The sequence below is a fragment of the Urocitellus parryii genome, chromosome X (assembly GCF_045843805.1).
Source record: "Urocitellus parryii isolate mUroPar1 chromosome X, mUroPar1.hap1, whole genome shotgun sequence".
Classification (NCBI taxonomy): Eukaryota; Metazoa; Chordata; class Mammalia; order Rodentia; family Sciuridae; genus Urocitellus; species Urocitellus parryii.
In genome coordinates this window covers 106,515,019-106,538,763 of record NC_135547.1, presented here as the reverse complement: position 1 = coordinate 106,538,763, position 23,745 = coordinate 106,515,019, and the positions used below count along the sequence as shown (strand labels likewise).

Here is a 23,745-nt window from a genome sequence, read left to right as displayed (position 1 = left end):
TAGTCAAATTCAGAAACTCAAAGATTGAATGTTTTCTCTCGTATGTAGAAGCTAGAGTAAAATAAAGAAAAGTGGAGGGATAAGATTACATAAAGAACCAATCAAATACAAACTAATAGACAAGTGAAAGGAAGTCTAGTAGAGTAGAAGAAAGAGAAGGGGAAAAGAATGGAAGGGAAATGGGGAAGGAAAGGGGGATCATGAACTGAAATCAATTTCCATGCATGCATGAGTTTATTGGGATGACCCACCTAATATGTATAATTATACAGCCCTAATAAAATAATTTAAAATAAAGGAAGTGTGTGTTTGCAAAAAAAAAAAAAGAGTTCAATTGTTTCTCTGTGGTATTTCAGATGACCACAGTTACAAAGCTAAAAACCTGGGTGCACACAATTACTTGTGACAGTGATATGCATTTATGCATTTGCTTTTTTGACTTATTTCTAAATGAATATGGTTTGTTCACTCATAACTTTAAACCCGTGTGACTGACATTAGTGCACCTGGGTGTTTATGATTGCAAAACATATTTTTAATGCCTATTTTATTGTGTAAAGTGGCCTATGAGGTATTCTGTCATGTTTTGTATGTAAATGTTCTTTTAAAATGTAAATAAATGTCCTTTTAAAGAAAAAAAACCATGCTTTTCTGTTAAGGCCTAGGCTTAAAAGTAGTCAATGGTCACTATTGCCTACTCACTTGCCATTTGCTAAAGAAAAACACATGCTCAAGCCCTAAAGCCAGAGGTTGGAAAAAACATGTCAGCAGTAAGGAAGCAAAGTTAAGGCTGTAACTGCAGAGAAGGGAATAAATGGACTAATCATTAAATTTACTACAAGGACATAAGTTTCTCTAAATATACTACAGAACATGACAATAATGTTTGTGTACTTGCTTATATTCCTGAGTCCTCCAGAACATAATTTTTTACCACAATATTTACCTGTGCTAGATGATTGCTCTATATTATTATTATTGTCAGTGGTTAGCCTGCTACTCAATTTAAGAAATAAATAATTCTATTTCCTCTTCTGTCCTCAGAGTCTTTAAAGAATTAAAAGATATTTTACTGGAGGCAATCCTTCAGCAATGTGTGTGAGTACAGAAACACGGAGCAATTTCTAGTAGAGAGAGTGGAACATGCCATTTGAGTCAACAATCTTGTCTTACCCAACTCTTAATTTGCTTATTTGAAGAGTATATGTTTTATGAGAATCAGAATATAACACTGTCCTTAAAAATTGGGGATAAATTGATTTTCTTTTCCAATACCATATAAAAGAAAATAAGTCACATCATGAGATTTAGTCACTCCAGCAACCTACAGCAATGGGACTTCTCAAACAGATACATCATGTAGGCAAACTACTATCTCATTGAGTGCGTATGTGTGTGTATGTGAGAGAGAGAGAGAGAGAGAGAGTGAGAGACAGAGAGAATGTGCCACAGTCACACTTGTTTTCTCGGAATTCCACCTTAGTTTTTTTATTTTCCCCCCTCATCTTCTGAATTTTGTTTATTTGGTGGCATTCCCTTTTTATAAAAAGAAAAGTAAAAAAAAAAATAAGAATGTTCTTGAAAACCTGTTCAGAGAATGAATTTCAAATTGCTTTCTCTATTAGAGGACTAATTTTCTTTCAATGTGCAATCTTGGCAGGATCACTGTTGCATATATTATTGGATTTCACCTTCTATACTCTCACCTAAACTCATTTTGAGATTCTCACATGGTAGGTCAATTGTCTGAATTTTAGTGAGCTGAAATGCTGTCATGACTTGTGTCAGACCTTTGGTGTCACATTGATGAAGCAGTGGGAGGATTTTCTACTACATTTTTTCCCTTCCTTTGGTGCTAGGGATCAAATCCAGGGTCTTGTGCATGCTAGGGAAATACTTAACCACTGTCTACACCCATCACCCTCTACCACATTTCTTTATCTGCTATTTTACTGGGTCAGTGTAGTTTCTCCCCCGACCCATTGTTACTGGTTATTGAACCCAGGAGTGATTTACCACTGAACTGAATCCCCAGCCCTTTTTATTTATTTTTATTTTTATAACTTTATTTATTTATTTTTATGTGGTGCTGAAGATTTAACTCAGTGTCTCACACATGCTAGGCAAGTGCTCTGCCACTGAGTTACCACCCAGCCTGCCCCTTTTATTTTGTATTTTGAGATAGGACCTAACTAAGTTGCTAAGGCTGGCTTTGAACTTACAATACTTCTGCCTCAGCCTCCTGAGTAGCTGGGATTACAGGCATGTGCCACCATGCCCAGCCAGAATATTTACTCCTCTCTTCCTTGGTTTATTAGATTTTTCAGAATAGGAAGAGAAGCAATTTATATTTTTCTTTCTTGCTTTCTCTCCCCTCTACTCTCTCTTCCTTCCAAATATACCTCTCTCTCTGTTTGTAAACTATTTTATATTTTAACCTCATGAAAAACAAAATATTTTATGTGCAAACATGTATATTTGAGGAAAAAAGTCTCAAAATGTAAAATCATATCAATGAAAACCTGCTGCAGAATAAATCTTTGCTTCAATTAACAAAGAATGATGTATTTTATTACCTGAGTCTATATAAAATATAAATATGTAAGATGATAATCTACACAAAATTATAGATGCAAAATTATTTATTCAAGTCACAAGTTTGGATAGGACTTCATTGATTAATAAAATGCAGCTAAGGGGGTTATACTTTTAAAGGATACTTAGATAAACCATTCACTTTCAATCAAGTGTGGGTGGTAACTAACTTACCAGCCTTCACTTTTTATCTTATATATAGCCCCAGACAGAAGCCATTTCAGTACTATAAATGAATGCATGTACACACTCTCCAAATCAAAACAAAACATTCCATCCTTTCTTGACTAACTGGTTTTGAGAAATTGTGTATAACCTAGGCCGTATGTAACAAAATGCATTTTTATGAAAGTGAGAAGAGTCTCTAAATCAAGGCTGAAACATAATGAAACGTTAGAGGAACTGACCTAAAAGAAACTTTCTAATACTGTAATTTGGTCATGTTAGGCTAAAGTTATAATTTAATGTCATGAGCCATTAGATAATAACATTAAATTAATGATCATGGCTCAGATGGAGGCATGGGCAGTTTTATATAATATGCAAATGCAAAAGAAAGAAAGTGGTAATGTAAATCTTCCTAGGTACCATCTGGCTTAGCTTTTCCTCATGTCTCTCCCCAAACAGTGGGAGGAATAAACAATACTATTCCTGATCAGCTTGGCTTTGGAGATGGAGATACCAAATGAAAAATGCGTCAGCACAAGCAGAAAGTCTATTATTTTCTTCATTTCTTTCTTCTGCCTGAGCACAATCTGCCTTGTAGAATTAAAATCTATTAAATTTCAGAGCTGAAAGAGCCTTAAGCAAGCATCGAGTCCAGTGGTTCTCAAATTTAAGTGTGTATAGGAACTACCTGGGGGTGCTGCAAATTCCTGGCCCATCCCTAGAGAGTCAGCTTCTGACATACTGCATTTTTAATAAACTTTCCAAGTAAATATGGTGCTGGGAGTAGGACAACTTGGATAAATACTTCCTTTGTATAGCTCCATCATTTTCAAGAATACAAACCTGTGTTCTCCAATAACACTGACTACCCAAAGGTCACCCAGGCTTATGGTGAGAATCAGAACTCAGATCTCCTGATCTGTAAATAAGATATTTTTACTCTCTGATACCATACTATTGCCATAAGGAAAATCTTTTAAGGAGTTGTCTGTTAGCTCATGTTTTCTTTTTCACTTTTTATTATAATCAATATACATAACACAGAATCTGCCATTTTAACCATTTTTAAGAGTATAGTTAGATGGGTATGAATTACATTCATGCTGTTGTGCAACCATCATTATCCATCTTTAGAACTTTCCCATCATCTCAGACCAAAACTCAGATACACATTAAACAAGAAGCCCCCATACTTTTTTAATCCCAGCCCCTGGAAGTCTCTCTTCAACTTTCTGTTTCTCTGAATTTCACTATTCTAGGCACCTTATATAAGTGGAATCACTTTTTGGTGTCTGGATCATTGAACTCAGCATAATACCTCCAAGATTCACCCATATTAGCTTACATGTCATTTTGCTGGATCCTTGTCACCTGTTGCTCAAGAAATGTTTCTGGATCTTTAAGAAATTAATTTCTATCATTTGTCTAACTTTAATAAATGGCTTTTAAATGAGAGAAAGAATTCAGAAAGGGCATTTTTTGATGAATGAAATGGATAGAGCCTGGAGGCAGGTACAGAGATGAGAAAGGCATTTTCTAGTTGAAAGTCACTTAAAAAGAAAATGAAATACAAAGCATGAGAGAGTGGGTGGGGAAAGGAAAGAGAGTTGAAGGAGATAGACTAATCTGAGAACCACTAAGACCTTCTTAAGGTTACCTATGCCCATATTAGATAGTAAAGCTGTGCAAATAAGATTATTCACAGGTATAGTCTAAATATCTATTGGCAAAGATGGGCTCTGTTATTAGTAGTATACCTTGGGGCAAGCTGTAGAGAAAGAAAATCAAAAAGGGAAGTAAAATGTTCGGCATCTATATTGTTATTTGAGAAGATACTTAGTTGTGATTGATATTTAATCTTAATTGTTAAATGACAGAGCATTTTACAGCTGTAAGTAAGAAGGAAAATTATGTTCTATTGTAGAAAAGAAGTTTAAATAAAAATATCAGCATACTGATATATCTTCAATTGCTCCAAGAGGCAAGACCAGCTAGTATTCATGAGAGGAGGCAGAGCAATGACCAAGAGTTAAAGCATGTGGAGGAACAAGTAACTGTTACTGTTTTAAACCATCAAGTTTTGGACTGTTTTGTTATGTATCAAAAGTTAACCAGAATGGCTTTCTATCGTTCCTCCAGGTGCCCGAAGGACTCTGTACTCACATTCGTTTTATTTCTTTCCCTCCTTGGCTAGGTCTTGTTGTCCTCTTTCTACAAATCCCACAAATATCCATTCCTCTTTAAAGATAATTCCCTATCGTATCAACCTTCTCATGCTTCTTCACTATTCTACAGGAGATCTCACTTCTCAATAGTTTTCCTTAAAAGGCACATTTGGGAATCCACTTAAAAGGTACATTCTTCTACTATGTATAAATTGCCATAATATCAAAAATGTATTTTAGTGATGGAAGGAAAATACATCAACATTTTTCCATAATAGGAGAAAATGCTATCTCCACTCATTTCAGATTTTAAAAATGAAATGTACAACCAGTTTGCAACCATTTGTGAAACTGCTTTAAAACTAAAAATAGGATTTATGGAGTAAATCATTGAGCAGAATGGCTGATTGAGTGGCTCATAAATATCTAGGTCTCATTCTATCTGGGGTCATAGCCCTAAATTGAATCCAATATTGAATTGTTGAATTGGGAGCAAAGGATGGAGGTGAAGCATAGTTGGCTCAGGAGAGCAGGCAAAATGCTGCTTGCTGCAAAGAATAACTTTCTGTAACTTTCAAAGAATGATCTATTTTAAAAGGGGTTGGAGGTGAAAAAACATTAGAAAGGAAAAACTGAAAGCTTTAGAAAACTTAAAGACTACATTTATAAGGATTCAGACAGTTCTAAGTCATAATATTAATAATATTGAATAGTCAACATGCTAACAGACTTCTCAAGGATAACCACAGATGCAGGAGCAAACAAAAGTAATTTGTTCCTTTCTCACTATCAGGAAATAGACATTCTTCCATCTAGACTAATATGATCTCCAAAGGAGAATGATTTATGCCCCTTGTATTCATGAAAGTCTCTTTCATGACCAGGTATAATGACTTCCTTTACCTCTACAGGGAATGGCTGATTTATGCATAGACCTTTGTTCAATAACTTTTCTTTAAAGATTGATGCTGTTAAACATGAAAAAATGTGAACTTTTTGACATTTCATTTTAATGTAATTTAGAAAACCATGTAAACTGCAAATGGACCTCATGTGGAATGAAAATCGCATGCTGATAACCTAAATTATTTTGAATATTATTAATCTTTGACTAATATCTCCAATGTTTTATCATCACAGTTATAAAATGCACAAGAGAGACACTAAGATTAAGTTCTTTTTTTAATAATTTGTAAATACAATGCTGAAGACTCTTTGTCTCCCAAATTCATACTTCCAGAATTTTCTAATAGGATAAGGAGAGATTTCTATATTCACAGAAAGGAATGACATTTTCAGCCTGGACATTCTTCTCTCAAAGACCACTGACTCTTAAGAATTCTTAGAAGCTAGATGAAGAGAGGAAGAGAAAGCGCCATAAAATTCTTTTGACTTTTTCTGGGTTCCCACTTTCTGACTTCTTCAATTCTCATTTGGAGATAAAGGCCTGAAATTATTCAGATCTCGTCTAAGTTCTGATAGAGATCAAAGAAAATGAAGGTTTCTCATTGTTATCAGTGCCACTGCTATATATGATGCATTTTAAACAATTTTATTAATTTTATGAACATATCTATAAATCATTGTGTAATTTGCTATGTTGCTCAGAGTGTATGAAGGAAAATGAACTACTTTTACCAAAGTGTTTCAGGGAAGCTCAATGTCTTGTGTTTAGTTGAAACAGGATGGCAAGTCAATTGATTTCTCTAAGGAGGTCATTATGAAAGACAAAATGTCTTTTTAATTTTCAGTGTACTATGTTTATCCTCAAGAACGGGGTATTAAAGTTTGTAATTGAAGACTTTAAAGAGCTTTTTGAAAAATGATTCAGTATTTACATTCAAGAGCTAAAATCTTTTAAATATTAACAATATAGAACAATTAAGGCTGCCTTTAAAAATGAAGTTCTAGCACTCATGGTAGCCAACAGTAGGCATAGTTTCTTTTATTCATCCATTTCTTATTAAGTAGCTTTTCACACAGATCAAATGAGAATTGTGTCTTCAAGGATCCTATAGTAAAATGATCAATGCTGAATTTTATTTATAAATATATACACTAAATTATATACTATACACACAGGCATGCACACACCTAAAAATAGCAATGACATAATACTAACTGTATTTATTGGGTGTTTACTATGTGTCAGATACTGTTTTATACACTTCACATATATTAATTCATATCACCCTCATTAGAACCTGAAGGGTAGCTGTTGTCATTACCCTTTATTTATAGCTATATATTCTGAGATCAATTAAGAAATGTGTCCATGGTCAGTAAATACCAGAATCCCAATTTAAACCCAGGTAGTCAAGCTTCAAAGCTCACACCATTAAAAGCTGCCCTGTCTAGTCTTTCTAGTAGAATGCAGAAAGCACTAAACATCACTTATACTGAAGAGAAATACCAATAGAATAAAGAGAGAGACAAGACGACTTCTAGCTCAGGACCTCAGGGAATGAGGGGGAGATTTGAACTTGATTTTCCTTGAAAAGTATATAGCATCTGGATAAGCTGAGATGAAGAAAATGAATCTTAAGAGAATATATCAGGTGATTTAAAGACACCAAACTAGTTTGGCTACCTGTTTGTTATAGTTTGAATATGAGATATCCCTCTAAATGCTCATGTGGCAATGCAGGAATGTTCAGAGGTGATTTTATGAGAGCTGTGACCTAATCAGTGCATTGATCCATTTGATGGATTAATAATTTGAATGGATTACTAGGTGGTAACTATAGGCAGGTGGGGTGTAGCCAAAGGATGTAGGTCACTGGAGGTATATCCCAGGGGGTTATATTTTGCTCCTAGATGATCCTCCACTCCTATCTGTTTTCTGACTACCATGAACTGACAGCTTTTTCCCACAACACCCTTTTACCATAATGCTCTGCTTTACCTCCAGCCCAGAGCAATGAAGTCGGCTGACCATGGACTGAACCTCTGGAAGCTGTGATCACCAAATAAATATTTCCCTCTCCATGTTGTTCATGTCAGATTTTTTGGTCATAGTGATGACAACCACAATGTATTTGTAGGAGTTGAGGAAACTGGGAGAAATAAAATAAGAAATGAGATTTGAAATTGAGATTTGGGGCCAATCCTTGAGTCAGGTGAAGGAGTTTATAGGACATTCCAATGGCTTTTCAAAGTCATAAACAGTGTTTGAAAAGGGGAGTTATATATTTATTTGATTTGTTGAAAAACATTTATAGAGCACCTATCATGTGTCAGGCACTGTCTTTGGAAATGGGAATATATTACTAAGCAAGATAAATCAAATATCTCCCCTCATGGAATTTATATTCTAGGTACATTTTAAATTATTATTTAGGAAGCATAGTTTGAAATGGCAATGTAAAGGTTGGCTTGAAGCAATTTGTGGGAAAGAATGAGTGGAGGAAGATAAAAGTTTCCTGGAGAAAAATAAATAGATATAAAGAATTATAGAGGCAAAATCCACAGATCTTGAAAAGGAACTTGAAAGTGAGGCAAATGAGAAGTAGATGTAGAAATGACTGCATGGTTTGAAATATCTCTGACTAAAGAGATGGTATTATGATAAATAGCAAGATAGGAGATAAAGATTTTGTGTAAAAAATGTGATATATTTCAGTCATATTGAATTTATGCTGTCTGTGAGACATTTAGTAAGTAATGCCCCACGTCCAGTAAGAAATGTAGGATAAATACTAGAAATTTATAAAAAAAATACTCAAGCATTGGATTAAAGGAGATAGACAGGAGACTATTTCTGGTAAAATATCTAGCACATGTCTGACACTTAGTAACTACAGATTGACTATTGAATAAAGATAATGAGATTGATGAGAATAAAAAAAGGTACCTTGAATAGTTCCTCAGTTGAAAATGAAAATAATAACAACATCATAGGACTTTAGTGAGAATCAAACTAGATAAGGAAAGAGGAAGGAATTAGTAGAGAGGTAGGGAGACTTTTAGCATAATACATCATACCAGTAAGTGAAAAGGTGAGCAATTTTTCAGTAGACTTGGGTGGGTAACAATACCAAAATAAGCACAGTTTTCTAGGTTAATGAGGATTTGTTTAAGAACACTTGTATTTGATAGATATGATGATTGTGTAGAGAAGTGTTTCAGTTGAGAGAAAAATGTAGAAACTGGGCTGGAAAATGTAAAGATAAGAAGAATGTTTAGGAAGCAGAAATAATTCCATTAACCAACACATTCCTATTAGGTAAATGACTTAAACCTTGCTTTTGGTTATCTTGGGTCATTGTTTAGAATGCTAGGTCAGTGGGTAGTGGGTAGGATGGTAGGATTAATAGAAGGTCAGAAGGTCAAACTAAGATCAAATAGATTGTTCTATATACAGTTGTTTGACCTTAGCAGACATTACACAACCTGTGAAAGTCTCAGTATTTTCATCTGTAATAACAGTATGATGATATTACACCACACAAGCAAAGTATTTAGCTAGCATACTGCCTGGTTCATAATAAGTATTCAAAAAGATTAGCTATTATCATTTATCCTAATAATTGGATAAATACATGGTGTTTTGATTCCAGAAAACTGAACATCTATTGTGATAGGCTTTGACTTTGCAATAATAGCCCTTCTAATCTGTAGCAATAAAACATGTATTAGTTGATATTTTTAAGGGAGGAACAATAGATACTTAAACTCTATAATTTTACCTCTTCAATTGAAAATGGAAATAATAATAACACCATAGGACTTTAGTGAGAATCAAACTAGATAAGGAAAGTACAATTACTTGGCCAAATACAAAAAGTACATTTTTTAGTTATTATTAATTAATATACCTTTAATCCATTTATTTTTAAGAGTTACAGTATTTGACTTATAGCTCTGGCTTGACTTTTGTCTAATGGTAATTCATAACATTAATAAGGACCTTTCACTTGAAGAAAGCTTTTTCAAAGTGCCTTTATATTTATTACCTTCTAAGATCCTCACAAAACCTCTGTGAAGAATAAAAGACAATGGTTATTAGGAGCTATCAAAATTGGCTTTTTAGTATGCACAGTATCTTACCTATGTGGGTTTTTCTACCTTTTGTAGATAGAAAATTATAGAATACAGTAGCTGAATTACAAAGTTATTCAATTTAGTGCATCCCTTGTATCATTTCAGATAATTATCTAATGGAATGCCAATATCCAGAAAAGTAAGTTCTAAAGGTTTCAATATATTTGGCTAACATGTTTCCAAATGAACATGACCATGATAGCATGGTTCAGAATGTTACAATCCTAATAATCTAGTGATGAAACTCATATTGCTTTAAATTGAGGAAGATTTTTTCATCATTGGGCAAAAGTAGACTTTTATTTTCTATGTTTAGTCTTCTTTTCTACAAGAGATCAAAAAAGCAATTATGAACATTTGTTCTCAGTGATTCCTTTTGCTAAACTTTTAATTACTTTCACTATTTCCTTTTGGATTCTCTCTGAAATCCAGAAGAATTTCAGTGTCCAAAACAACATACTAAAGTATATAATAAGAAGACAAGTATGTAGCTCTATTATCTATTCCTAAGTACTATAATCAGTAATATTGTCAATGTGGAGATACAGATTTTATAGGAGCTAAATGAGAATAATAAGAAAAATAAAAATTTCTGTTTATATGAGACAAGCTAATAGCCATTATTGAAAAGAATTTTCAAAATGGATACATTATTCAAATGTTTTTACTTTTGCATGATATGAATTTTACATAGAAGTTTTGCTAATTCTTTGTCTTTTCTCATGGTTAAGCCATTAGGAGGATTTCCATAGCTATTTCCTTTTGAATAACATAGAAGAAAACATCATGTAATATCAATTTGGGGTTACAGTAATATACTTTGGTGGCATTTAGGTGAATTTCTGAGTGGCATGAATGAATTCAAATAATTATATCAAGTTGTGTATATTATCATTTATTTCTATGCCTTTCATGTTGCTGTTTGTCAATTCAGACCTTTCTCCAAATTTTACCTCTAAATTCAGGTCCACTTCTAGGGAGGTGATATTTTTACTTGTATTCTTCACAGACATCTTGGAACTGACCAAATCAAGTTCTTTACTTCCCTTCCCACACCTGTTTGTCCTCTTGATTTTGCAACTCCATGAAGGCACTATTATTTCCTCAGTCAAGTGGTTAGTAGATAGTGACTCCTTCTACCTTACATTCTTTGGTCACCTCTAATACCCAGAGAGTATATTACCATGTTGATTTTCTCTCCAAACATCTCAAATATTCACTTCATTTCTCAACATTGCTACCTTAGTTATAATTTCTTGGTTGGAATATTACAAAAATAACTTTCTAATTTTTGTATTTGCACAGGGCTTAGATCTTTCCAATTCATTCTCAGAATTACCAGAATAGTCTTTTAAACACACAAGTCTGGTTATTCCATTTCCTTATATAAAAAAAAGCTGTGAGTTTCCAAAGACTACAGATACAGTCTGGGGTTGGGGGGAATCCTGGGGAGTGATATTGGCCAAATTATATCATTATATGGTGTGGCATGTATGAATATGTAACAACAAATCCCATCAATTTGTGTAACTATAATGCATCAATAAAATATGGAAAAAATAGGGGGAGAGAAAAGACAGCTTACACTTTCCAAGCCCTTTGAGTCTAACACTCTGCTCCTCTATGGATATTTTCCCTGTATCCTATCATTTACTATTTAAAAAAAAATTTCAGTTATCAATGGACCTTTATTTTATTTATTTATATGTGGTGCTGAGAATCAAACCCAGAGCTTCACACGTGCTAGGCAAGCAATCTACCACTGAGCCACAACCCCAGCCCCTATCATTAACTCTTGACCAAATCCTGTGAAGTATTATACTCACTGTAGGAAAAATATAAATGGGACTTAGAAGTTAGGCAATAAGGTAATAAATGTTAAATAGGGATCTTTCTACCTCCAAGGCACATTCTCTATTATATCATGCTGTCTTTCTACACAATTTAGCCCCAGTTGATCTTTCCAATCTCATTTTTTTAATAATCATTTTCCAGTCATAGAGACATTCCTTCAGATTCCCAAACTACCACACTGCTGAGAGCCATAGTCAAGTAGGAATGACGCATGGCAATTTCCTTGTCAGCCTACCCAATGTTGCTTAGAGGGAGGACTCTCCATTGTGGAAATGGGCTTGCCTTGGACCCAGGTCATTTGCAGTGACATTGCATGAATGTTTGAGAAAGGTGACCCTGCTCAAGGACCAGGGTGGATCCGGGTTTAGGGAGGATCCTGTTGGATTAGGGTGGGTCCAGGTTTAGGGTGTATCCTGCTGGGACTAGGGAGTATCCTGCTGCCTCAGGGCCCACCGGAGGTGTGGAATTTCCCCAGAACGTGCGGGTGAGAGTTTGGGAATAAAGAATTGCTGCTTGAAACTACAAGGCTGTGAGTGGCTCGTGATTTTGTGCCCAGCCAGACTACGGCACCACACTAACCAGACCTTTGAACCTGCTGTTTCCTCAGCCAGGAATGCCCTTTCCAAGACTGTGTACTTGGCTAATTCCTGTCAAATTCTTTTGAATTTCTCTAAATGGTGTTTCTCAACCTTGTCTGGTCATGAGAACCATGCAGTATTTCCAACTGGAATCTCTTAAAGCTGGAACCCAAAGTTCAACATTTTTGAAAGCTCCTCTGATATCTAAACAATGTTTAAAAAAACCCACTATTTTATGTGAGTTTCCTGGCTTCTCTGAAAGGCTTAGCTCTATCTTCTATTTATATATTTATTTTATTTTTTGAGACAGAGTCTTACTAAGCAACTGGCCTCAAATTCATGATCCTCCTGCCTGTGTCTCCCAAAGTGCTGGGATTACAGGTATAACTTAGTGTTCCTATAAATCATCTTTGATTTCTAATACATTGTTACAACTGGGGAAGTAAATTCTTCAATGTTCCTAAAAATATGATCTTGTCCCAATTATTAATTCCAAAGGAATTATAAGAATTTAAATAATCTGTCTTTGCTAGATCATTTTAGCCCTCCACTATAGTTTTCATCTTGCTAGCATAATTTCAGTTTAGCCTGTGTCTTCACTTCTTGAATAAGGCAGAAATCATGTTCTAATATAGTGTTTTGAATAAGGTACATAGTGATCCTGCATGTACACACATACACACAAACATACAAATAGTGGAAACTAAAGTTTCACCAAAAAATAATAACCCTGACTTGAGAGTGATCAGCTCTTTTTTTTCTATTCTATTAAATATTTCTTTTCTACTTAAAAATGTGGATCGATACTTATTAAATTGATTACACTACCCCACACTTTGTCTAAACTATGTTTGAAAAGCACCTATCTTGGGTCAGAGTTTCTAATCATGTTGTGATTAGTTCCATTATAAGAAGAGGAAGAGTCACTCTCTCTCCTCCCTCCCCCCCCTCTCTCCCCCAGAAGAGGACAGAGAAAGAAGACTGCTGTCTACAAGCCTGAGAGAAGTCTCTAATCTTCCAGAGCTTTATGAAATACATTGCATCTTTTAAAGCTCCCCCCCCTCCAAAAAAAAAGAGAGAAAGAAAACCACTTAATTGCCTCTCTGAACATGTTTTTATCACTACATCATACCTAACACACAGATACATGACAGATGTTTAATAAAGATTGCTGAATTAATAAGAGTTTTCAAGGAAATAATGTATGTAACATTTTTCCATATCCAGAATGGTAGGCAGTCAACAGCAGGCGAAATAAAGATATCAAGATTCACTTTCACACTCTTTGGACAACAATCAAAATAGAAAGACTAAAAAACACATAAAAACTCAATTCAAAATTAAAGCAACAGAAAAGAATACACTGAAATTTTCCTTTTGTTGGCAGTAGGGATCTGTATATTATCTTTCTAATATCAGCTATCCCAAGAAATATGATATTCAAATTTATTCAAGGTACTAATTATGATATTAAGATTGAAGTTTTTCTTCTTTTAGAAATAACTAGTTGGCCAGGGTGTTTTTTTTGTTTGTTTTGTTTTCGAGAAACTTAAGAAAAACCTTCCCCCAATTTAATAATGTATTAGAAATCAAATATATCTTAATTTATAGGTGTACTGTGATATATAATTCAAAGTTTCTCAAACTTGTCTCTCTGGAAATGTGTTATTTAATAAAAGAGAATTTTTATAATGGGGGGAGAGGTTGACAGAAGATATAAGTAAAACACATGAGACTAGTGAAGACCTGAGACATAACCCAGCTTACAGATGAAAGAATTTCATATATCAATTGCTCCTTAGTTCTTGCTGAGAACAGATCTTAATTATACCATTTATGACCATCTTTCTCTATCACACACCCACCCATCTACAACTGGTGTTGATGATCTCTAGGGAGTGTTTGGAGAACCAGTTAAGATTTATGAAACTCTTAAGAAATATTTGCATAAATGCAGACTCATGCTATATTTACTTAGTTATCTAGTGTTTTATGTTAGAACTTCGAACTATGAACATCTTTATCAACTCTGTTAGGCCCCAAGAGGAAATGTTTTGGATTGAAAAAGAATCTAGTTCAATTATGAATATAGGTCTTCATTCTAAGGATAAATACACAATTTAAAAATTCCCAAACTTTTACCAATCAGGCTCTATATGGTATCCATAAAAGTATATCAGCTTAGAAATTCCAGTTAGACCATCAGACGTGACCATACTCATAAGAAAAATGTACACATCTGAAGTACAAGGACAACTGTAACATTCTTCCTTGATTTAGTAAGAAAAGTAAATAATACTTTTTCTTAATAACCAAATAAGTTCTAATGTGTTTCAGAATGGAATTTATCAGGTTAATTCCATCAGGAAACATATACTTCATAATACATCTATGCTTATTGAACTCATGTATTATGAGTATTGCTGGAAAAATTAAATATCCAGTGAAGTGGCTGATAAACAAAAGTGATGGGTAGTCTATCAAGAGCCAAGTCTCCATATATAGAACAACTGATTGGCAGTCAGAGAAAAATACATTTTATGAAGGCTTTTTCCCCCTCTCTCTTTCCATTCAGCAGCATTTTTACAAAGCAAAAAAACAAAACAACAACAACAACAACAAAAACACTGCTGAGGTAGACAGATATATAGATGTCTATTGGGAGAGCTGTTGCTTTGGCTAGGAATTTGGAGTTTCTCTTTCTTTTTCCCTCTTCCTTTCTTTCTTTCTTTCTTTCTTTCTTTCTTTCTTTCTTTCTTTCTTTCTTTTCTTTTCTTTTCTTTTCTTTTGTGTGTGATAGGGTTGCGCAGGCTACCCTCAAACTCTTGGGCTCAATTAATCCTCCTCCTGCCTGTCTATTAAGTAGCATGCCACTGACTACACCTATGCAACCTAGCTCACTTTTTAAATGTGGCTTGATAACATGCTATACAGCATGCTATACAGCATGAATCAATGAATGCAATGCCACCAGGTTCTTCAAAAGAAGTAAAGAGTCATATCAAGACACTTTTTTCTCTTCATACATATTAAAGAAAATTCCTTTTGTTCAAGGTAAAACTTCATATTCAAACGGGGTGGGGGGGGAGTCCCAAACACTTCTATTTAGTTAAAATGCTGAAATTGTATATGATCTCTTAACGTATGTCATTTTATTTACTTTCAAGCTTGGCATTTCCATTTGTTGTTTTTAAACTCTAGTTTCTTTCTTTTTTTTTTTTTTGGTTTTCAACTGGCATTTCTGCAATTTTATTTTTTTTTGTTTCTTTTTTTATTGGTTGTTCAAAACATTACAAAGCTCTTGACATATCATATTTCATACATTAGATTCAAGTGGGTTATGAACTCCCATTTTTACCCCATATACAGATTGCAGAATCACATCAGTTACACATCCACATTAAACTCTAGTTTCTTGACTCAGTTCAATCAGTTGAAATGTGCCATTAAAAATAATCAATAGTTTCAGAAGTTCACAGTTTTTACCCTAACATCTGAAAATCTTTCATCAAAAGACCATTATTCAACCATCTAACCAAAAACTGGAATTGGTCATTCCTATCTATAATATGTAGTTCAAACCTCAGGCAACTGGAATTCATAGAAAATAAAATATTAACTGAGAGGGGAGAGAAAAACTGCCTAAAAATAATTTTGGAAACTTAGTTAATCCTACTATAGTTAAAGGAGAAAATGATATGCCAAGGTTTTTGGGAACTCTAGGGAATTTTATGTGGCTTTTAACAATAAATACAGTTCATCACTTTAAGGCAGAGGCAGTAAAAAGCCCCTGTTTTATTTTCAAACTTTATTTTTTTGTCTTTGGTACTCTGAAGGTTATACATTACCTGTGCTACAGCTTAAAGATGGAGAAGGGTGGCCTGTTCAACACTAGATTTAATGTAAGCAATAACTTTGGTTTGGCTAAGCAAGGAAAAATAATACATATATCTTATTCAATAATATAACACAAACTAAGACATTTTCTTTGCATAATTTTCAATTGCTTTGAGATTTGAGAAATCTGAACCTAACATGTAGCTTCCTCTACATTTATCCATAGTAAATATAGTTAAGAAACATGGTGAGTTTTTCCTTTAATGATTCAGGATTTTGTGATTTCTCAAGATTCATAGTTTACATATGAATTTTCATTTTTAATATTACAAATATAAAATGTATAGGAGATAATAGATATATCTTTCCTCTCAAGCAGACTTGTTCACTATTTTAAGAGAAATTTTACTAAATCCATGATATCAAATTATTTTTTATAATAAGATTATTATTTATTTCAAAGTAATTTACTTAAAAATCCTCATAATCAAGATTATATTATTTATCAACTGTAACTGTGGGGAAAATATGAACTTGTGTATTTATTAAAATTCTATGGTGGTTTTATGAACATTAATAAGGTGAAATAAAAATTTATTTATGAAACAGTGTGAGCAAAATGCATTACAGAAGTATATTATCTAATCATTCATCTAAGAATGTGCAAAAAACCTAAATTTACATTTCTTTTATAGTCTATCAAAAGCCCTGGGAGATATTTGTAAAAGTTAAGTCAGGTCAGGTATTGTTCTGAAGAAATTACTTCCAAAGTATCAAAGAATATAACATGCATTGTGGATGAGCAAGTGGGGTCAGAGGAGGATGACAATAAAGAATGACAGATTCAAACCACTATAAATTGCCACCATCACCTACTCTATGCACCAGAGTAGCACAGTAGATCAAATATCATATTCAGACAAACCACAAGATGCAGAACAACAACTAGGAGGAGGGGAGAGGAAGAAATTTTGCTTGTAGTGATTCATTTTGGAAGTATTTTCAACCTAGGATATGCTATCACTTTTTTCATCATAATTTTAAAATATGCAAAGAATTAGGTTGGTCTAAAACTTTCTATTATTTTAACGTATCAAATTCTATTTGAAATGCTACCAAAGTTAGAAAAACCAACTATATATAATACTCCACAATAGTTCCAGTATACTTACTATATTAGTTACTGAGAATAAATTTGAAGAGCCTCCTTGAACTGCAAAATTTGATTTTCAATGAGACTCTGTTTAAACAAAACTACCTCACATTTCTGTTTTCACTGTTTATGCCTATGAAATGTTATAGCAATAATTTTTGTTTCTAGGAAAAACAATTGTCTGAATATTGTATGATCATTAACTATGACAAATTTAGCCATTTCATTTTTATTTTCACAGATCATGTTAGGAAGAACACTACAAAATGCCAGATTAACATTTCAAAATGTATCTGAAAGTAATGAAGGGAAACTGATTCAGTTAGCAACGCTAAATAAAACAGACAATTCATACAGATGCTTTCCCTGTAAAATATTAAATAAACACTCAAAAATGGCAACCTTTTCAATTTAATAAACCAATCCCTAACTTATTTCTCTGTCGGAGCAAAGTTTCTGCTTGACCAAAGCTCTGGTTTTATATGCAAGCTTTTTTTCTGATCAAAAAATATGTACTTTTTAGAAGATATGGGTATTAAATGGAATCACAAATGACTTTTCCTCTTCCCTTTGCCTCTCTCTTCCTTGCACAAATGCTGAAATATATTGGGCTGTATAAAACAGCCATTTTATTTTGTCCCCAGATTATCAATTACAAGTACAAATGCTGAGAGTTGTTCAATTGGATTTGCAAGAGTGCTAAAGTGGAAACGCTTCACTTACTTGCCATTGTTTCATCAGCTCTCTTACTCCCTTGGAGTCTTCTAGGAGTCTCTCCTTATAGGTAGCATCCTGTAGGACATTGGCAGTTGTTTCAGCTTCTGTGAGCCAGGCAAGAAACTTCTCCAGGTCCAGGGGGAACTGTTGTAGTAATCTGTGAGTTTCTTCCAAAGCAGCCTCTCGTTCACTCACTCTGCAAAGGAACAAATAGCCAGATGCAATTCTCAAATATCAGAATGGGGTACCCAGAGAACTCCATGAAAAGAGCAAAGGTGGGTTGTTGCTCAAGCTCTTCTTTAAGCAACAACAACTTGAATACTGTGCTATTTATCTTCATTTCTATGTACCTTAAAGGCTTCTGCATGGAGGAAGGCATGCAAGAATATCTATTAAAAATGAATGACCACCCCAGATTTCTATAAATCTTCTCTACAGAAATGGTTCTTGCACATGCACACACACACACACACACACAACCTTTGGATATTTGCAAATTCATATATAGACATCAAAACTATCATCTTTTAAATGTAATAGTTTGTGCTGGGCAATATTGAATGCTTATTTTGATATGCTGCAAAAGTTAAAGCTAATGTTTATAAGTAAAACCTTAGAATCTCTCCTCCTGCCTATCTTTTTTTTTTAAATTGTAGATGAACACAATACCTTTATTTTACTTATTTATTTGTATGTAGTGCTGAGGATTGAACTCAGTGCCTCATGCGTGCTAGGCAAGCGTTCTGCCACTAAGTCACCTCCCCCACCCCCGCCTATCTTGATGTCACCCTGAAGCAAGAAACAAGGATTAGACAGGGAAGGAGAAAAGTCAAGAAGATACACAGTCAGAAGGTATTTTTTTCACTAGAGGTGAAAACTAGGATTGGAGGGCAAAGGGAAAAGAAAGATTAACAAGAAAAAAAACCAACATTTCATAGAAACCATTGTACAAAATATCATGTTGCATGACCCTAGAGTGTTATAACTACTTTACTAGGTTCATATTTCATTAGATGATGGTCATACAGCTGTGAATATTCCCCAAAAGAAAAATGTTATGTGTAATGGAAAAAGTAAGAGCCTTAAAAACCAGACAGATCTGGGTTCAATTCCTAGTGTTCCTTACCAGTGGTGTGACATGGCAAGTTACTAACTTCTGTGATTTCTCATTTCCTCATCTCCAGTAGCTATGGCTGGGATGAGAATCAAATACAATAAAGCATGTAAAGTCTAGCACTTCACATATTACACAGTTACTCATTAGAGATATTCAAAAATGTTCTTTCTACTCACATTCCATTTTTCCCATTCTTCTAGTCTTTTAAAAGGATGCAATAAATTATCTAATGACACACACACAAAAACTTTAAAAATTTACATTTTCTGGAGATTATATATTTTTATATATATATATATATATATATATATATATATATATATATATTCATTCATTGTGGATACACACACACACACACACACACACACACACACCCTCAGCAAACATCTACATAATAATAGCTCAGGAGGGAAAATTACCATAGGCAGTAACAGTTCCATCTAAAAAGATTCAGGTAAATTTTGCCCCAAATGAGGAAATTAGTACTCTATTTAAATGCCTTATTTGCCTTCTCTTACTACACAAACACTTTCTGGGATTAAACATAAGCTAAAAATGGATTTAAAAAATTGAACACTTGAATATGATACACACTGCTTGTTAAGATGTGATTGTCAATAATTATGCAAAACTGCAATTTATTTCAGCAGCAACTTTATCATGGGATGTGCAAACCAGGCAAACAACTCCTGCAGAGCCAGCGGCAGCAAAGCCCCCGGAAGAGCTGTTTATTCATCATGGGTGAGGTTTTTGCTGAGCACACAGTCTTTCACAGGGTAGTTTCGGCACTCATACTGGATAAAAATCTTCTGTCTGCATTAACTCGTGGAGAGTAGAATAGGTTTATGAGGATGCAGCTATTGGAAAAAAGTAAGCATTGCACTAAGTTATTTATCAACTCCTAAATAAATGTTAATACAGCACAGCTGAAAGGCAGTGCAGTGTTCTGGTTGGGCAAAGTTAAACCCCACAGAACACAAGGGCTAACCTGGCCTGCTGGCTTATCTAGTTTGAAGCCAAACTATCAATACAAGGACAAATATCAAAATTGTCATCTATCAGGATTTAAAAATGCAGAACCATTGTCACAGCTTCCAGAATCTCAATGCTACAATCGGGCATGCAATGTATAGCAAGCTGAACCCCATGTAACTGCTGACAAGTGACTGTTCCTGAACTGCAAAAGAAGCAATTTTATCCAGTTTGCACTAAGACTTACTCGATCTCCAGTCCAAAATACAGGCCAGAAATAAGCTGTCACATTCCAGAAGATGAATGCACAGTTAGACATTGACATATTTTCTAATATACTCCAATTACAAACAAAATTAAAGGATAATAGGAAATTCTCCCACTGACCTAGTGAAACTTGGGGAATTAGACATTGTGCATTTTATTATTAGCTTCATCTTCATGATGAGATGCACTTGACACACCCGAACTCCTCTCTCCTTAATCTAGAAACACCACTTACCCTCTGTTGCCAGAGAAGTAACTAGTAAATAACTTTCTAAGAGTTATTTGCAAAATGCAATGCACATAAATCAGATAAAAGGGTTCTACCCAGACAATGAGATTTTCAGCCAAATCCTACCAGTGAGTTTGCTGCTTTGTAAATTAGGCCCTTAGGGAAGAAGCATAACTCTTTCAGGACAGTAAGGCACCATTTTCCTAAATGATACCCTCGTGGTCTGAAATATTGACAACATCAGGCTGGATATTTTCTAATTTGGGAAACACTTTAGAAAAATCCAATGGCAGCAACAGCAGAAATATCTCTTCAAATGAGCTCTTTCACAATCCTTGTTAATCATAGGTGAGATTGTTGTTTCCTGCTTGTATAGGGTTTTTTAAGACTACAGTCATTCTCCTGGGTCCAATGCATGTACACTGAATTCCTAAATTTTAATTGTGCCAAGTTTAGACTATAAATGAGTCAAGAGTACTTAATTTCCATATTTTTACATTCAAAATAACTCTAAATATACCCCTTAGTTTTTAATTTTTCTCAGAAATATGGCTTTGGCTTATATGATAAACAGAAATATAAAAATAATGAGAATCATAAATGAATAAATGATTGATTTAGACCAAAACTAAAGATCCTGAACATGTATTATTTTTCAATTCCTTTGTACAGGGTAGCAAACCCTGGAGAAAATTTTGTTGAATTTTAAAAGTAGAAATGGCCAGATATTAGAAAAAGTAATAATGCTTTACAAAGAGAATCTACTGTAGAGATTAAGAACTTTTATATAGCAAAATCAGTTTTTCCAGCTTTATAATGTACACAAAATAGCTGAGAATTTGATGGAGTAAGGAATGGTATGATGATTTCAAAAGGTTCTTACTCTATTTCTAAGGACATCCTGTAGTATTCTCAATATATAAACAAGAGTGATATGGAACAATGGTTCCCCAAATATGGTCTATGGACTAGTAGAACCAACATCATCAAAGAACTTTTTAGAAATGAAAATAAATTGTCAGGCCTCATCTTAAGCTTACTAAACCAGAAATCTATAGGTGGAGTCCAGTAAGCTGCTTCAACAAGCCCTCCCAACATTTTTAATGCATGCCAAAGTTTCAGATCACTGCTGCTGGGGAATAAACTTTGAGAATCATAATGTAGCAGACACTGTGGTGGGCTGCCCAGTCCCCTCTTCAGGATGAAAATACTTCACTGCTGAGAGTGCTGCTGGCTAACAGGCCTCAGGACTGGACTCTGTTAAAGAGAGCTGCTCCCTTTGTTCCTGTGGCACACTGGACCTGCTGACAGGTCGATATCTAATGTGTGGGTTATAAAACCCTGGCTTCCTTACTCTAAGTCAGGATAATTCTGAAGGGCTACCCTAACTCTTTTTGGGGAAGGGAGGGTCGATTGTTGTCATAGTGACAGCTGCATGGGTAGCTCAGCTTCTACTTCCACCCTATTCTGCTCCCTTTCCTTTTCTCCTCATAGGTGTTAAGCTGAAAACCCTCTCCAATAAAATTTCTGGACATTAATCGCTTTCTCAGAATCTGCTTTCTGGAGAACCTGACCTGCTGAAGCGTCTGTCATAAGAACTTTGAAAATACACATGTCAGACTGGGGTTGTGGCTTAGCGGTAGAGCACACGCCTAGCATGTGAGAGGCGCTGGGTTTGATCCTCAGCACCACATAAAAATAAATAAAATAAAGATATTGTGTCCAACTACAACTAAAAACATAATTATTTTTTTTAAAAAAACAATCTATGGATATTTCATTCCCTCCCAGAGGCTTTTACCTCTAAATAGATTATCTTTCCATTTGAACCTAATTCTTATTTGTGCATGCTTATCATCTTCTCATTAATATATTCATACATAAACCTATTCTATGCCTATTATATGCCAGATCTATGCTTGATAGTGGTGATATGGAATTCAGTGAAACATGGACTTTGGCATTTAACATATTCAAGTCTGGCAGAGGAGATAGGTAAACATTTAACAATAGTTAGAATGCACTTAGGGCTACAAGACATCTGCATTCTTTACCAGTAGCTCAGAAGTAACATGCATCACATTGTACTCATGAATTTATTTCAATTTGCCCAATCAGCGATGAATGTATCTTATACATTTTTGCCTTTTTTTTTTTAATCAAAGGAAGTGGAAATCATCTAGCTGGGCTTTATCTCAAAATACAGTGATGGATGCTCAATAAAAGTTTGTCTAATTGATTTGAATTTTCATAAAAAATAAGAAACCTTCTAGATAAACTGTGCAGGTTATAGATGCTTTTATTTTGCTTTTGGACTGACTGATTCTGAGAAAACCATAATGACTTTGCCAAGATTGTGCACAAGTAAGTGACAGAGCTGGGATTTTAGCCCAAGTCTTGCATTTTAGAAAAGAAGTTTTTCTAACTCTGATGATAGATATTGGTGTCCACCCCTTTCAGATATATTCACTCAAGTGAAAGAAAGAAAAGGGCAAGGAAGGTTATGTTACTGAGTCTTGGCCCTCATTTTGGAGCACAGTTTGATCCTTTTGTCACTTTACCATAAGTGGGGTTGAAATACACAAATACTTACATGTAAGGAAAAACATGTACAAAGATATTACTCCAACTATTGCAAAAAAGTTCTAGCTGGTCTTTGCTTCAAAACAAAAAAATCCATTTTCAACGCAAATTTGCTGGTTTGCTATACACCGACATATGAATTAGCGAGGTTTTCATCCCCTCTCTCCTGAGGTCTGGTACTAAATTACTCAAACTCTCCAGAGTTAATTGGAAACCACGACCTAAATGTTCCCAAAGTATTGCTGATTAGTTCTCAGAAAACTCATTCCCATCTTTCGTCACCCCAGACAACACAGGATGACTTTTTAACATGTGCAGTAGCAACACACTTGCACAAAAACAGATTAGTTCTCCAAAGATAAAACAGATCTTTGAAGCTATATATGTAAACTTCCTTCAATCATGAAGAGATTTTGGTTTAAAAAATCTCCTAGACTTTACCTTTAGATAGTAAGAGAATATAGACA

The 23,745-nt window shown here is 34.4% G+C and overlaps 1 protein-coding gene across 3 annotated transcripts in view; it reads right to left on the bottom strand.

The window, feature by feature from the left end:
* Window positions 1-23,745, bottom strand: part of Dmd (dystrophin) — a 2,014,880-nt gene that overhangs the window by 494,911 nt on the left and 1,496,224 nt on the right. For all 3 annotated transcript variants that reach the window (XM_077794046.1, XM_077794047.1, XM_077794048.1), the window contains one exon: window positions 18,117-18,306. In XM_077794046.1, the coding sequence (XP_077650172.1) occupies window positions 18,117-18,306 (190 nt within the window). The remainder of the gene's footprint in view (window positions 1-18,116; window positions 18,307-23,745) is intronic.